Here is a 17,256-nt window from a genome sequence, read left to right as displayed (position 1 = left end):
TTTGACACATGCGCATCACTCCCCAGGTAATGACACACTCCACATCCCAGACTGTGAGCGCCTGGGTCTGTCTCTGCTCATCCTTGAACACCCAGCACCTGACACAGTGTCTGGCACAGAGCAGGCTCTCAACAAATAGTTGTTGAGTAACACAACCAAATCCAACCAGTCTGCTCACGCGTATAATGGCTGGGAAGGTCAGAAACGCGACACACAAAACACGCAGCACGGCTGGGCCACCATAGGTGCTAAGTAGATGTGCACATGATTACTTATGCAGGGCTGTGCCCATTTTCCAGGCTGGGGAATTGAGCCTCTTAGGAGTAGGGAGCATAACCAAGAAGGAAACGTAATGCGTAGAAGTGGGGCTCTGAACTCCAGTCCGCTGCCTCCAAGAAGAGAAGCTCACTGCACAGTCCCGGGGACGGTGGTGGCAGCGGGCAAAAGAGCAGCACAGTGCGGCCCATCCAGGGGTCAGGTCTGGCCTTCAGGCAAACTTGATTCACTCAGGATGTTAGGAAAGTCTGAGTGCATTGCCAATATTTCAAAATCAGGAGTGTTCACAGGGAAAAATGCATACATTTGTAGCTTCTGCTGAAAAATCAGAAAACCTGGCCATCTTGGGCTCACCTTTCTATGTGGGACTGACAGGTCTGATTTGAGTTGGCTTTCCCCTCTTAGATACATTTCTCCACAGTCCCCACCATTCCCTACTGTCTCCCCTACTTCCCACTTGCAGTCCTGTGTGTGTGACTGCCTGTCTCTTGGTCACTTCTGCCTGGGGGCGGGGGGGGACCTTGTGTAGTGATTCAGAGGGAGATGAACTAAGGAGGGCAGCCCCGAGGAATCATCCCCTAACCCAGAGAGCCCTGTTTATGACAGTCAGCCAGGCGCAGGGCTAGTGGCAGTGACAGTGGGGAAGGGAGAGGGAAGGGAAGAATGTTGGGGAGAAAGAACGGATCAAGAAAGCTGCAGGCAGATGCACGAGTTGGCTTTGAAGATTTAGTGGGGACAGGAATATTCGCTGGTTTCCAGATTTTTTTTTTTAATGGGAAGTTCAGATGATACATCACAGTCAGTCTCTTCTCCTCCTCCTCCCTTCCCCCTCCTCATTTAAACCAAGAATCAGCAAACTATACCCCGTGGGCCAAACCAGGGCCACTGTCTATTTTTATAAATAAAGTTTTATTGGAACGAGCCATGCTTACTTGTTCACACATTACCTGTGGTGGCTTTTACACTACAGTGGGAAACTTAAGTACTTGCAACAGAGACTGTATGGCTTGTAAACTGTAAAATATTTAGTATACGGTCCTCTACAGAGAGAGTTTGCTGTCCTGATCTGAGCTACTTTGTAGTAGTATCACTGTATGGAAGGGGCTCTCGGATACTCTACGTGTATTAACTTAGGTGATCCTCAACAACCTTTCTGATAAGACTACAATGAATCGCCACTATACCCAGTGCAAGAGAACAATGAAGAAGACAGTACCAGTGTTACCGACGAATGTGGAGGAACTGGAACCCTTGTAACATTCCTGGCTGGGGCTGTCAGCTGGTTCAACCCCGGAACCCATCCTACGTCTCCGCGATTCTCCTCGCAGGTGTGTAACCAGGAGAGAAGACTACCTACGTCTGTGCAAAGCCGTGTGTTCACTGCAGCCTCGTTCGTAACAGGCCCACCCTGTCCATCAGGGGCTGCACTGACTCACACCTGCCACTCGCACAACATCGCTACGTGGCAACGAGGGGACGTGCCGCTGATGGTGTGCAGGTGCGGGGAGGACTGTCACAGGTGTCCCACCCCAAAGAGCCCATACCACGTGATTCCATGGATGTGAGGTTCTAGAACACGCAAATCCAGTCCATGGTGATGGAAGCTGGACCAGAGGTTACCTTGGGGGAGGGACTTTTGACTGGGAAGGTGTACAAGGGAGACTCTGGGGGCCGGAAATGCTTTATATCTTGACGCAGGTGCTCACCCAGGCGTGAGCACTCCCTGAGCTGTCCACATCCGATCTGTGCTCTCTGTCCCACATGAGACAAATCAGTAGGACTAGAAAAACTATTACATGGAGGACAAACAAAGACACTGAGGTACAACCACACAGCGAATGTCATATGATGAGAGCACATGTTCTGCACCCCCACGGGACAGCAGGGATGGGTCTCAACGTGGGGGGAAGCCAAAGGAGCCAGACACAGGAGTAACAGTGTCCTGCTGCCAGTCGGAGCCGAGGCTGTCCCCGTGGGAGGAGTTATGGGAGGGGACTTCTGGAGCTGGCGGTGACAGTCTGCTTCTTGTCCTCCCCGTGTGCTGGTGACATGTGCCTATCCGGCTGTGAACATTCACTGGGCTGGACTGTCTGTAGGCACACTTTCCATAGGAACACCCTGCTTGGCCATCCTGTGACCATTTCTCTCCGACACAGACTATTATTTGAGAGATGCACACATGGAGAAGCAGCAGCTGCTCGAGGTCCCTCACGGAAGTAAAGGTCACCAGCCCCCGAAGCCAGGCAGTTAAGCTCCCGTGTCACGCTCCTAACTGTCCCCCAGCCAGGGACAGGCAGGACTTACCTTGGAGTAGTCAAAGCCGTGCTTCTCCTTCACCCCGTTCCGGCAGAGCGTGTAGTTATAAAAACGGGAGTTTTTAAGAAGGCCGACCCACTCCTTCCAGCCCGGCGGCACGTAGGAACCGTTGTACTCATTAAGATACTTTCCAAAGAAAGCTGGAGGAGGAGAAGGATCAGGAGGCCACGTGAGAAAGCAGGGAGCAAACGTCTCCTCCGTCCCCAACCACTGGGTCCCCAGGGTACGAAAACAGTGCTACCCTCTGAGCCTCCTTCTCAAACGCTTTTAGAGGAGTAAGATCAAATATATAGGATGATAGAGAAGATAAGTTATTCTGAAATACGGTTATCTGTTAAGAGAATCTGCCATACAGTAACGCCCTTTCAAAAAAGATGTTAGCTTGCAAAGAGTAGTAATTTCAAAGTAGCGATAACTGAAAAAAGAGTTTATTTCATGGGGGCGCCTGGGTGGCTCAGTGGGTTAAGCCGCTGCCTTCGGCTCAGGTCATGATCTCAGAGTCCTGGGATCGAGCCCCACATCGGGCTCTCTGCTCAGCAGGGAGCCTGCCTCCTCCTCTCTCTCTGCCTGCCTCTCTGCCTGCTTGTGATCTCTCTCTGTCAAATAAATAAATAAAATCTTTAAAAAAAAAAAAAAAGAGTTTATTTCATGATCTCTGCCACCCCTGCTGTGGAATATTATCATATCATTGATTGCTCCGGACGACAAAATTGCAGACTCCCGTGCTACGGTTCATGTCCTACCTTCCTAATGGAAGCCAACGCTAAGCGACGGTGTAGGTTCGTAAAAATAAGGACGCGATTCTTTCCCACTCAAGCTGACGGGCTCCGTGAAGTCCGTCTACGGCACGGTGAGCAGAATGGCTAGTATAGACCATGAACGATACCAGCTGTTGCTGGGGGTTGGAGCAACTGGCCCCCGATATACCTGCCAGGGGACGTGCAGACTGGCCCATCTCCAGGCAGGCCCTGACCGGCAGACTCCGCTAACCTTGAACTCGCTCCTACCTTCTGACCCAGTGATTCGAATCCTGGGCATTGACTCAGCAGGAAGGCATTCCTTCATTCCCGAAGTCATGTGCAGCACTGTTCATGAGAGCCCGTAACCAGAAACAAGGCAGACGCCCATCAGCAAAAGCTGCTGTAGACGGACTTCACGGAGCCCGTCAGCTTGAGTGGGAAAGAATCGCGTCCTTATTTTTACGAACCTACATGCTTGAAGACCCTGCCGGCTAGGTGCAGAGGGGAATGAGTACCGCTCCAGAAGGAGACTGGACCAACCGGTGCCACACCCAGTAACTGCGGCTAATCGCGTGAAGAGAAATAAACCAGAGATAAAAGAATGCTGTACGATCTCATTCATAGGATGTTCCTAGAGAGCCAAAACCAGATCTATGGTGTTGAAGAACAAAGTAGGGGTTCTCGCTGGGCGTGGGGGTGCTGCTTGGGGGACAGGCTCATTCTGTCTCCTGCCGAAACCCCACTGGGCTGGACATCCGCGCGTCTCCACATTCGCCTTTCACACCAGCGATGTGGCTTACGTAAGGAAAATCACCCGGGTTCCCCTCGAAGGGGATGTACCCCCAAACTCTGCAGGCGAGGAGGTAACACACCAGATCTTCTTTATGGTACTTTCTTGTTCTTTTTGCTTCTCAACGAGCAAGGATGATTTTTAATAATTATAACCTATAAGGCCATTTTGAAGAAATGGAAAAATCTGTGAGAGTTTTTCCAGAGACAGAGGCCCTGCGCCAGCGCTCTCCTTTGGATGAGGATGCCGGGGCTCGGAGACGCGCAGGAGACGGTGCTGAGAGCTCGAGAATGGGAGAGTTCCAGACCGCTGAAGGAGCCAAAGAGATGGTGCCAGCAGAGCGCTTAGCGCTGCGCCTGGCAAACTGGGGGTGTTCAGTGGGCGTCAGTTCAGAGCCCAAGATGAGAAGAGACAGACAGGGGAGGTGAACATCCGTAGAGGGAGGAGTGGACTGCGGCTGGCCTCTGATGCCCGCAGAGGAGGAGACGGTTCCCTCCACCTGGAACCTTCGAGAAAGCACAGAGAGCTGCCCTGGGTCTGGGCGGGGAGGGTGGGGACGGAGAGGGAGCCCTCCACGGGGGTTTTCCTGGAGGCCCGGCAGGTAACCGGCACCGCCTGGGAGTGGGAAGCCCATTTAGGACCCAAGCAGCGATGCCCAAATCGCCACAGCACAGGGCAGAGGGCAGCACAGGCATCCAATTCTCCCCTGGCACGCAGGGCCAGGAGGGAAGTTGGAAGCGGAGGAAACACCTCCTGGGAGGATCTGGGCGCCAGAGGAGGTGAAAATAGGAAGGGAGAGTCCCGAGCAGCTTCGGGTTAAGGCCCAGGGTGGGGCATCCCTTTGCGTGGGAGAGCAAAGCCAGGCCAGAGAGGACCCTGGCATTCTGAGGGTGAGGGACAGGGAAACTGGCTGCCCGACTCTGAGTCTCGGGGAACGTCCACTATTCAAGCGGCGGGTGCCTGGCTGGGTGTCAGGGCGTGAGGACTGAGATGTGAGCTGGAGTAAGGGGCAGCAGCATGCCCGCACAGGGCCAGCGGAAGGCCTGACTCCCCTCTCGGGACCACTGCAGATTCAAACTGCTGCACCCGTCCCCTGAAAGTAGTGGGGCTCAGCCAGGGGCGGCTTCCCCCTCGGGGGACACAGGGCAAGGTCTGCAGACATTTCTGGTTTTGATAGGTTGGGGTGGGACATGCCGCAGGCGTCCAGGGGGTGGGGGGCCAGAGATGTCGCTCAACACGCCACAGTGGTCAGGATGGCCCACGGGAGCATCACCAACCCGTGTAGAAGGTCAACAGTCTCCCGGTGAGAAACCCTGCCACCTGCACGCCCCTCTCTTCCGCAGAAGAACCATGTAGGGAGGGCTAGAAAAGCCCCTAGAGATCAAGTCCAGTCCAGGAAATAAGACCTACTAAACCTCAATGACCTTACTCCTCGCATTTGATGTGTCTTTCTGTATGTAAGGAGCTCTACTCTGGTAACACTTCTGGTCTCCCTCCTCTCTCCTGTTCCTCCTCCTTGGGGAAGAATGACAAACAGCAGGGGTCAGCAAACATTTCCTGTGAAGGCCCAGATAGTAAATGTTGGAGGCTTTGTGGGCCAGATGGTTTCTAGTGCAACTATTCAATAGTTGTAGAAAACAGTCACAGACAATACATAAACAAGTGGGCGTGGCTCTGTGCCAATAAAACTTTATTTACAAAAACAGATGGAGGGCCTGATGAGTAAAACGACTGGTGGTGGTGGTGGGGATATTAAGGAAATAATAAATCATGTGCCTATCCATGGTAAAAATCAGGATGGCAGCACAATGAAACTGCTCTATTTGGGGGTAATACTGCCTGGCCATATATGGATTCATATATCAACAACTATTAAACCCCAATGGTATGCCAGGAGCTGTCCCAGGCAATGGCAACAGTGAATGAGGCCACCAGGGTCCCTGCCCTCCTGGGGTGGAGATTCAAGTGGGGGACTGTGACAAAAAAGGGTGGTGCTGTTGGTAAAAACAGCGATGAAAGAAAAAAAGGATGGTGTTGCAAGCAAGGGGCCAGAGCTGGACCCCTGGAGGCACCGCTGGGTTGAGTGGTCAGGGAAGGCCGCTGAGGAGTGATGAGAATGAGTCAGGGGAACAGGAGTACAAGGGAAATTGCTCCAGACAGAGGTGATATCAAGTGCAAAGGTCCTGAGGCAGGAACAAGCTTGGGGGCATTTGAGGATCACAGGGAGGCCAGTGAGAGAGAGAGAAGATGATGTTATAGGGTAGAGGGATGAGATCATGAGAAGAAACAACAGGGGGCATGGACGTAAAAGAGTCCACAAGTCCCCTGAAATATTATGCATCAGAATTTGCATTTTCCTGGAACTGGGACACATTCTGAAAGGAACCCAAGACCACAAGTAATTTCAGAAAGATGAATGAAAGAAAGCCCAGGAGAAAAGGCGCTCTGAATGCCCTGCTCGGAAAACTGGGTTCTCTCCCAGGTCTCCCAAATCTGGCTGGTGAGTCTACAGTTTGTCCCCAAAGATCTGGACCAAAGTCTTCCCGAAGCAGGTGCAACTCAGAATGCTACAGAGTTTCAGTCTTGGCTGCAGCTAGTGGGATAACTCTTTTTTTGGGGGGGGTGACAAGTGGGGCATCTTGGGAAGCCCACCCCTGCCCATTATCACCCAATGCCACAGGCATCAAAGTGTCTGTGGCGATTTCCTCTGCTGCAGCCCCCCCTTTCACATCTCTCTCCTCTCTCCAACCCCCAACCCTTAAAAAAAATCCCGAAAGAGTTGATTATTCAGGCTCCACAAGACCCCAGAACACAGGGCTTCAGTCAAAGGCTTTTAGTGCCAAATTAGATTTTGCTCTCATTTGATTAGATTTCCCCAAGCAGTTTTTAAAATGGTTATTTCAGCACCAGCTGAGGTGGGAGGCAGCAAATTAGCGTGGCCCCTGGGGGGGAGGGGCGGCTCTGGGGCTGGGAGATTAAGCCAGGAGAATGAGCTGGAATTAAAATCAAGATTAAAAATACAGCCATGTCATGGCTGGAGCCTGGAGTCACCGAGCTTCCGTGGCTGGGACGCCACAAAAGTGAGAGCAGCAACCCGAGGGCTGGTGCGGCGGAGGAACAACTTGGCAGGCAGATTAAGAGGAATTAAATTCCAGGCCAGGAAAGGGCACTGATAATGTGCTGGCTGGCGCTGCCCCTAGGGAGCAGGCTGGCATCAACTGAAAGGACGGAGTATTCACTGCAGCCCGTGCACCAGGCACGGGGTGGAGATTTCCACCTGACAGTGGAGACTTCTTTCTGTTTAGCCTGCTTGGTCCTGACTGTGGTCCTGTGGGTGCCACCACTTCCTGACTTAAGTACACATGCGCTGACCTTCAGACCTGGGGATGCAGGCATAATCTCAGCTGGGCCAATCAGAGCACTACATTCCCCTGGCTCTGTCATTGGTTTAGGGCCAGGCATGTGACCCAAGTTAGGCCAATGAGAGTGAGCCCTGGGATTTTTAGGGAGGTACTGGAAAAGAGAAGTTCTTCCAAAGGGCTCAAAGCTGAAGGGATAGAAACCAGAAGCTGCTGGCAGCCATCTTATCACCAAGAGGGGAGAGTCTATATGAACGTGAAGTAGCATGGAAGAGAGCAGCACTGAAAAGGGTGGGGAGGGAGGGAGGAAGGAGAGAGAAATGACTAGAGAAAGACACTAGTTTGAGTCCCTGGGTCTACTCTTACCTGAAGCCAACCTTCATGCTAGCATTTTCTGTTCTACTAGTGATTCCTAATCAGGGGACATGGGGGCACCGGGGACATTTTTGGTTGTCACAGCTGAGTGGGGAGGTAATAATGGCCATCTAGTGGATAGACGCCAGGGATACTGGTAAACATGCTATAGTGCACAGGACAGTGCCCCCAGGACAAAGAATTATCTGTCTCCAAATGTCAGCAGTGCCAAGCAGAGAAAGCCTGAGTTATGTCAACCAATAAATCCCACCACGCCACTTTCAGTTGTTGTTATTTGCTTAACTCGGTCTGAGTTGAGCTCTTTCACTTGGAAAAGGGATGAGGAAAAGGAAGATGGAAAGGAAGGAAAAGAAGATGAGATGCTTAGTGGAGAGTGGGGTTTGGCAAACCAAATCCGGGCTGCCACCTGCGTTTGTGACAACTTTCACTGGGACGAAGCCACACCCATTCATTTACATATTTTATGAAATATGTAAATTGCACAGTGCAAAGTGGAGAGATTGCAACAGAGACCACGTGGCTATACATCCAAAATATTACTATCTGGCCCATTGCAGGAAGACTTTTCCAACCCTCGGCGTTATGAACAAAATTCCTCGTGTGGGGTGAGGGATCCCCCAGAGATTTGAAGCAGGGCTGGGTTTAACCCGCAGGAAGTGGGGCCGGTTATGCAGAAGTGGACTCTGAAGTGGGTCATGGCAGCGAGGGGGGTCCACAGTGCAAAGGAATGACCTGACGCTGGCACAGCACGGACAAGAACAGAGCAGCCGATCACAGGCCATCTTTGCTTTGCAGGGTCCTCATACACACAAATGTTGGTTTCCACAGTTGAGCTGAATGCTTCCGGCTTAGCTCTCCTGGTATGTGGCCTGTAATTTTGCACCAAGCACAGACCGTGCTACTGGCTCTCCAGTAAAGCAACCACTGTGTGAGTAACAGATGCACATCAGGATCAGTGGCCCAGCACATGGCTGCTGGCACAGCCTATGGGCAACCCGTCCCCGTGCATCTGTGACTCAGTTCATGCACAGACAACAAAGCGGGTGGCTGGACTGTCTCCTTGTCTCCTGACGATTACTCTCTGAGACATGTTACAAAAGTGGATTGGGGAAGGGGAGAACTGGCCAAGAGATATTAAAGTGCAACCAAGAAACGAAAAGCTAGCCGGCATAGAAAGGCGAGGGGCCAGTAGAAGGATCTGGAGAAGATACGCACAGCGTGGGAAGCTCTCGATTCGCAGCCCAACGGCTCCGTTGGGGATATAAATGAGGAAACGTGATCATGACAGAAAGGATCAACATGTGCCAAAGCAGGTGACGCTGGCAAAACCACTCCACATTAAAGGGGCTCCAGGAGCTAGGTTGCCACGCTGAACACTGTGTGTCCTTGGGCAATGAGTTGAATCTCCTGATGCCTCAGTTTCTCCACTTACAACATGGGGATGATGACAGTGTCTACCTCATGGGCTGCTGTAAGAACTGATACACATACATGGGCACACCCTATCTTATCGCCCTGTCACTTTCCTGAGCTTCACAGACACGGTGTGGCTTACGAACTGAAGGCTTATGGGACCCAGTGTCCAGCTAGCCTCCTGGCGCTCTTTTTCCAACAGCATTTGCTCACTCTGTGTCATGATTTGCCATATTTGCCATATTGTGTCTCTGTGCCATATTCTTGCCATATTTCAAACTTTTTCATTATTATTATATTTGTTACGGTGATCTGTGATTATGACACACTGGAGGCTCAGATGATGGTTGGCCATAAAATAAAATAGCATTTTTTAGCAATTAAGTATTTTTAAATTCAGGTATGTGCATTTTTTTTTTTTTTTAGTCATAATGCTATCTCACACTTAATGGACCACAGTATTATGTAAACATAACTTTTATATGCACTAGGAAAGCAAAAAAAAAAAATCATTTGACTTGCTTTATTGTGGTATTTGCTTTGCTGTGGCGGCCTGCAATGGAACCCGTGACATCTCTGGGATGTGCCTGTTCTTAGACCTGGCACAGCACCGATGCCCACTAAGTGTTGGTTCATTATGACCAATGGGTCCCCCTTCCTAGCCACTTCTTGCTCTGCTCATACCTTATTTAATAAAGTACCCACAGAAATAGATGTCAAAATCCACCCTCCCACCTCCTACTCTGGGGGGATTGTTAACACCCAAGTCCTTTTGAAACCCTCCCTCCTGGTCCTGCTGGCTCATGCAGGCAGCCCTTTGCAGAAAGCTCCGTGCGCCTGTCCCCCTCCTGGATGCTTTCTCCATTTGTCTGAGTTAAGCGCTGCTGGGGAGCCATTCTGAGCCTGATGGGAGAAGCAGGCCCTTCTGTTATCTCTCCCAGTCCTGAATCTAACTGAAATTGCCTTATACTAATCGCATTTGTGGTCTCTAAAAGCTGGGTCTTGCAGTGACTGGAGACTCAGATTAGCCGACAGTAAACCTGGCAGAGGAGGGCAGATGGAGGCATCATCTTGGGTCCTGGGGAGATGGAGGGTTTGCGCAACTAGAAACGAACTGGAATCCTGGGGTCCTGTCTCCATGCTGGAGAGCAGATCTGGCTGGGATGTGTGACCATGTTGTCCTGAACATCGGGGCAGCCATGAGTTACTTCTCTGTGTGACACCGGAGGCGATATGGGAAAACAGTCAAGAGTGTGTCTCTGCAGCTAGACTCTCCTGGTGCGTCACCTCCTGGTCACGGAATGGCGAGTGACTTCACCCCTCTGTGCCTTGGTGGGCAGCCGTGAGAGTAAGCCACTGCCTGCTGTCACGTGGAGGGAAGGAACTGGCATGGGTAAGGAGCGTGAAATAGGACCTGGCACATCCTAAGTGCCCAGCAAGTGGCACCCAGGGGGGCGCACAGCACCCAGGGCCAGTGGGCAGCTTTCTCCCTCCCATCAAGGGCCATCTGCATGGAACTATCAGAAGGGCTGTTTTAAGGACACTGGCATCTCTCAACACGCATTCATCCCCCCCCCCATCTCCACCCACATCCTGCATTAGCGATAATGGATAAATAACTAAGAACCAACATATCCTGGAGTTGACTAGTTGAATGGCTACTTTGGTATTTACGTTAAAAAAGAAATAGTTCACTAAATATTTATTCATTTTGATTTGGCAGTTTCCTCCATATTTTGGAGCCAATATAGCCACACATGCATGAACACACACACACACACTTTCCTGCAGGTAACCCCTGGGAAGCCACAGCCACTCACCCCCGTTCTTCCCAAATACAAAGGTTCCAACTGTCAATCAAGGTGCCCTAAGGGGTGGGTGTGTGGCTGAGCTTGGCCAATCAGATTCTACTCTGGGACTTTGAATCATGAGCTAGGAGACTCAGAGGCAGAAAAATGGTTGGGGTTTTGTAAGACCCCCCTGAGGAGACAGCTGCTCAAAAGCTGTAAACTGGGGGCGCCTGGGTGGCTCCGTCAGTCAAGCATCCAGCTCTTGGTGTCGGCTCAGGTCATGAGCTCATGGGTCATGGAACTGACCCTGCGTCGGGCTCTGCACTCACAGGGAATCTGCTTGAAGATTCTCTCCCTCTGCTCCTCCCCTCACATGCGCTCATTCTCTCTCTAAGATAAATAAATCTTTAAGAAAATTGTGAAAAAAAAATGTTGCATTCTGAATCCTCAGACCCAGTGTGTGGGAAGCCAAATAAAAGAGGCAAGACCATCAGGGTGTTTAAAGTCCCAAAAGTCATAGAAATGCGTCTAGCTTCTTCATCCTCATTTCCTTGCTCACAGTGGAAATGGCCTTCCCCTGATCTGGCTGACTCCCCTTCAGCCTTCCCATAACCTAGTTATTATCCCCAAACGGCCAGGAGGACCCTTCTGAACCCAGGACCATTCTTGCCATCCCCCTTTGGTGACCTGTTCACCTGTCCTGTTACCTCAGCCAGTGTCTCCCACTCGTCACCCCCCCTGCTCACTCTCTCCTAGCCATTCCAGGCCTCTTGTTCCTTAAAACACGCCACAGTCACTGCTACCTCAGGGCATTTGCACCTGTTCTCTCTACCTCACACATGGGCCTTCTCCCCTCTCACAAAGACTGGCACTGGCTCCTTCTCACTGTGATGTCTCAGGTCAGATGGCGCCTTCTCCTCGGAGCTGTCTGTGATTGCCCTATTTCAGGGCCCCTGTCCCTCTGTATCAGGCTGTCTCTCTTCTCTGTGGCCCCAGCATCCTCGAAATCATCTGCAGAAGTGTTTGCTTTCTTGTTTGTCATCATCTCCTCACGCAGGGACCTTTTCTGGGTGCTGTGGTGCCTGCCCAGGACCTGGTCTGTGGCGGGCACAGTCATAGCTCTGACAGGGTGACCGGGTTGATGGTTTTGGGTGAGACACACAGGTCGCACAGGGCAAAGCTGCCCCTCACCAGTGTTTTAAGCCTCCCCCGCCCTTGGGAGGGTAAGAGAACTGGAGAGGCAGCAACTAAATGTTTTATTAAGAGGGATTTCTAGGAGCGCCTGAGTGGCTCAGTCACTAAGCAGCGGCCTTCAGCTCAAGTCATGATCCCGAGGTCCTGGAGCTGAGCCCCGCATTAGGCTCCCTGCTTGCTAGGAAGCCTGCTTCTCCCTCTCCTGCTCCCCCTGCTTGTGTTCCCTTTCTTACTGTGTCTCTCTCTGTCAAAAAATAAAATCTTTTTTTTTTTTTTTCCAAGAGGGATTTTTATTACAGCGTCTGAAGACGAGAATGCTGGGTGCTGGAAAAGGGGTCAGTGCAGGTGGCCGAGAGGTCACCCCAGAGCCTGTGCAGAATATGCCACATGTATCAGGCCAATGGGGGTGAGTGCTCTCCAGGGAACATTGGGGGCCATGCCTGGAGGCATTTCTGGTTGTCCCAACTAGTGGAGAGAGTGCTGCTGGCCTCTCCGGGGTGGAGATCGGGGATGTGCTAACCACCCTACAGGGCACAGGGCAGCTCCCACGACAGAGGAGGGTTCAACCTCACAGCGGCAGTGGTGCCTGGGCTGGGAATCCCAGCGATGCAGAGGGGGTGCAGTGTGGCTCTGAAGGCTTGGTTTCCAGACTCAGAGGGCCAGGCTTGGAGCCCTGTCTCCTCGGGCGAGTGAGCGCCCCTCCCTAAGCCTCGGTGATTCCATCTATAAAATGGGAACAGCAACACATGAGATCATGTCTGGCCCAGAGTAAGCACTCCAAAAAAAGGAGCTGTGGGAGTTCTCAAAATATAACTCGCTTCCTTGTTCGGGGTGGGGGTGTGTGTGAAAACTCAGGTCTCCAGAGAAATGAAAACAGGCCCCAGAAACCAGCTGTGACACCGTCTTGGCAAATCACAAGGCTCCTCTGAGACTCCGGTGACGAGCCTGGGGGAGGATACCGATCCCGCACAGAGGGATCAGCTAGGCGCGACACACGTCTGTGAGCAATGACAGCCTGGGTGCCAAGCCGAGCCAATGACAATAAACAATGCTTCCCAGAGCGATTTGGAAAGGTCAGTGAAAAATGAAACAGAACCTTCTGGAAAGTCCATCTTTCCTGGAAGAAACCACTCCATTTCACATGCCAGGAGTTTGGGAAAACAAAAAAGGGTCTTCGCTCTTCGTGACATCTTCTAAATTCCCGTTGCCTGTGGGCCTCTTTCCGACATTTTGTCATTTTTAGGTATTATTTGCACAGGCACAGACTTCCTGTTTTCCCTCAGGTCAGTTCGTTTGGTGCCAAGCAGGCGTCTCGAGCTGGACTCTCACTCGGTCCCCTAAACCTGCCTCTCTCCCATCACTCTGGTCAATCCTGGTGGCTCAGGCCACACACCTGGGAGCGCCTTCAGATCCTCTGCTCCACTCACACCCACCGACCGTTTGTCATGGTGGCTCTGTCTTCAGAAGGGACTCAGGACTGAGTGCTTCCCACATGTCCCTATTACTGGCTGGGTCCCAGCCACCACCTCCTTTCACCTGGGCCTTTTTGGAACCTCCTCCCTGGTCTTTCCCTACAGCAGCCAGAAGTAATCTACTCCATCACAGATCTGAGGAAGTCCACGGTTCTGCTCAAAACCCTTCGATGGCTCCGCATCACACTCCAAGTAAGATGCAGGGTCCTCGGCATGGCCTATCCCCTCCCTGACCTCATCTCTGTCACTTTGTCTTGGTCCGCTCTATTCCAGTAGCCTCCTCCCATCTTCCCAGACCTGAAGCTCATCTCTGCCTCAGGGCCTTTGCTCTTGCTGTTTTCTCTGAAGGACGGTCTTCCTCAGGGCCCTGCGTGGCTCACTTCCTCACCTTTTCCAGGCATTTGCTCAAATACTACCTTGCCGGGTTATATCCCTAACCAGCCTGTTACAATGAGCTCTCCCTACCCGGGCGCTCCCTCTTCTCCTCACTTTGTTTCTCCACCATATTTCTCACCACCTAATGCATTTATCTTTTGGGTTTTATCATCTGCCTGCCGCACGCGAACATCAGCTCCTCGAGGTCAGAGCTTTCTGTGTTCCTTATTTCTGCCTGTGTCCCTATATTTAGAACAGAGGTTGGGAAGCAGTAAGGCCTCAACAGACACTTGGGGTGTGACTGACCCACTGAACACCCAGGTCCTGGGGGGTCTGGGGGGAATCAGGTCCCACTGAGAGAAGAGCACATTCCTGTTGCCCATGACACGGGGTACATCAGCTTTGAGTGAAGCAGGGAGAATCGTTACAGTTTCGTCTTTCTGTTTGATTCCATGGCATCTGTTTGACTGAATCAGGATCTACTTAATCCCCACGGGGAGTGACTTCACCGTGGGGGGCTCTGCAAAACTGAAGAGGGGCCCAAGGCCAGTGTTGCCAAAACGTTCTGCTACCAAAGTCCCTTTAGAGTCTTAAAAATTCTTTTTTTAAAAAAAAGATTTTATTTATTTATTTGACAGACAGAGATTACAAGTAGTCAGAGAGGCAGGCAGTGGCAGGGCTGGGGGAGCAGGCCCCCCGCTGAGCAGAGAGCCCGATGCGGGGCTCGATCCTAGGACCCTGAGATCATGACCTGAGCTGAAGGCAGAGGCTTAACCCACTGAGCTACCCAGGTGCCCCAAGACTCTCAACAATTCTTAAGGACCCCAGATAGATTCATTTATGTCGGTTTTATCTAGTGAGAGCTACCATGTCAGAAAAGAAAATGGAGAAATTTAAACACATGAATTCATTTAAAAATAGTAACAATAAACCTACTTGCTAGTGTGTATTTTTAAAAAATGATAGATTTTCCTCAAACAGAATAAAATCAGTTGAGAAGAGCTGTACTGTCTCCCATGTTTGCAATCTCGCTAATGTCCAGCTGAATAGAAGGCGGCTAGATTCACGACTCTACTCCTGTGTTCAGCCTGGTGAGATACGTTGTTCTGGTTATGTTTCAAGAAAAATCCAGCCTTCTGTAGATACACACACAGAGAGGCAAGGAGTATTTAAAAGGAGTATTTAACATAAAATTTTGAGATAACTGGGGGTGCATTATACACCCTCAGAAAACACTACACCCTTGAAGCAAATAAGGGCGAAGGGCAAATTCTGTCTCAGTATTAGCGTGAAAAGAGTTCTGGGCCCAGGGCTCCCGGGGCCGACTTTGAGAACCGCTAGGGAAATGATGTTCCCCAATAGCCCAAAGAGATAGACACGCCTTTTCCCCCCATTTTACAGTTGGAGGAAACGAGGCATAGAGAAGTGAAGTCCCTTTGTGCCCAGCGTCCCACAGTGGCTGTGGCTGGTAAGTGGCAGAGCTGAGACTTGAACTCAGGGGACCATCTCCACTCGCTACCCTGCTCTGCCTCCCGGCAGGATGGCACCCCCAGTCCCTGCAGATGGGAGCGCCATCTGCTGTGGTGGGGAGGGTGGGGACACTCGTGAGGGAGAAAGGAAACAGCAAGTGGGCTGCTCAACAGCTAGCGGCAGGGGCAAGGACAGACAGACCTCGTGATCCCACGGGCCCTGCTTCTCCCATGGGGTCCGACTACCCTCCAGCGTGCTTCCTGCTGGAGTTCCAGGCGGAACAGAGATCCCACATCGAGGTCACTCCCCACGCTCCGTCCTCCAAGGTTTATCTAGAAGGCCATCCCAGAGCCTGAGCCCCTCACCTTTCCAGAGAGCCAGGGTGGGAACAAGGCAGGAGCCAGACATCACCTTGGTCACTCCTTCCAGATGTGCAGGAGGGGTTTAAGGGATGTTTTCATCTTGGGAGGCAGTCGGGTGTGAGGTCGAGCGCGGGCTCTGGGGCTGACAGCGCGGGTTTGAATCCAGCTGTTCCCACCTACTGGCTCAGTTTTCCCAACTGTAAAATGGGGATAATGGTATGTCTGCCTGACAAAGGTGTTGGGAGAGTTCAATGAGGAAACACAGGGCAAGTGCCCCCAATATGTTGGTCGCTGTTTGTGTTATAACATTATTAATCAAGATATTATGTATTCATTCATTCAGGCATGTGTGCATTCACTTACTCAGTAAACACTTAGAAGACTACTGCTTATGTGCCAGGCCTGGTCCTAGGGACACCACCGAACAAAACAGAATAAATTAACCAACAACGAAAACCGCACCCTCGTGGAGTTACGTGCCAGGACTGAGGACAGCCTGAAGCGGGGAAACAGGACCCCTGGAGGCTGTCACAGTAATTCAGGAGAGAGGCTGGAATGGTTCTAAGCAGGTGGGGGCAGAAGGGCCAGGGTTGGTTTCAGGCTATTTTTGGAGTTGGAACTGCCATGGTTTGCGGATGGATTAGACGCGGTGTGGGAAAGAACTGAGAGGAGTCAAGGACAATTCCTGAGCAACAAGGACATCCTCCCATCATCAAGGGGAGCACTGTGGGAGGGGCAGGTTCTGTGGTGGGGTGACAAAGAGCTCGAGGTCACACACGTTAACCTTGAGGTTCCTGTTAGCTGGGTAGTCAAGGTGGAGATAGAGTGCACAGCCTGGAGATAGGCCTTCAGGTTCAATGGTGAGGTCCGGGCCGGGAGGGGAAATGTGGAAGTCATCAGCATTTCGATGGCATTTAGATCTGTGGAATTGGATGAGATCACCAAGGGAACGGGTTCTCAATCTGTGGGTCCTGAACGGGGATGGGAAAGCTCCATCTTTATTGATTTTCATGACCCCCTAACTAGCATCTCCTTCCATCATGAAAGAAGGCAGCAAATACCTCTGCCTCTGTCGCCAACAGAAGTCACAGATGTTTCCACATCATGTGTCAGTTAACCAGACATTTTGAGGTATCACTGAAGCCAGCACCACCACGGAATCACGCGAGTTCTCAGACCCGTCCATTAGCCCCTACATAACCACAACATCGTGTCCTTTAACGTATGAAGAAGCACACACAGCACAGTTTATAAAGTATTTTGGTATCACTGGCTTCTTTTGCAATCCTGTGCGTTTCCTTCTTTGCACTTAATTTGAAATCCA

The 17,256-nt window shown here is 51.4% G+C and overlaps 1 protein-coding gene across 1 annotated transcript in view; it reads right to left on the bottom strand.

The window, feature by feature from the left end:
• Positions 1-17,256, bottom strand: part of SULF2 (sulfatase 2) — a 111,033-nt gene that overhangs the window by 35,081 nt on the left and 58,696 nt on the right. The window contains exon 4 of the mRNA XM_032838695.1: positions 2,581-2,732. Within this exon, the coding sequence (XP_032694586.1) occupies positions 2,581-2,732 (152 nt within the window). The remainder of the gene's footprint in view (positions 1-2,580; positions 2,733-17,256) is intronic.

The sequence above is a fragment of the Lontra canadensis genome, unplaced genomic scaffold (assembly GCF_010015895.1).
Source record: "Lontra canadensis isolate GAN:19392208 unplaced genomic scaffold, GSC_riverotter_1.0 scaffold105, whole genome shotgun sequence".
Lineage (NCBI taxonomy): Eukaryota > Metazoa > Chordata > Mammalia > Carnivora > Mustelidae > Lontra > Lontra canadensis.
The sequence above is the reverse complement of the archived record's forward strand: the minus strand, read 5'-3'. Positions and strand labels throughout refer to the sequence as shown.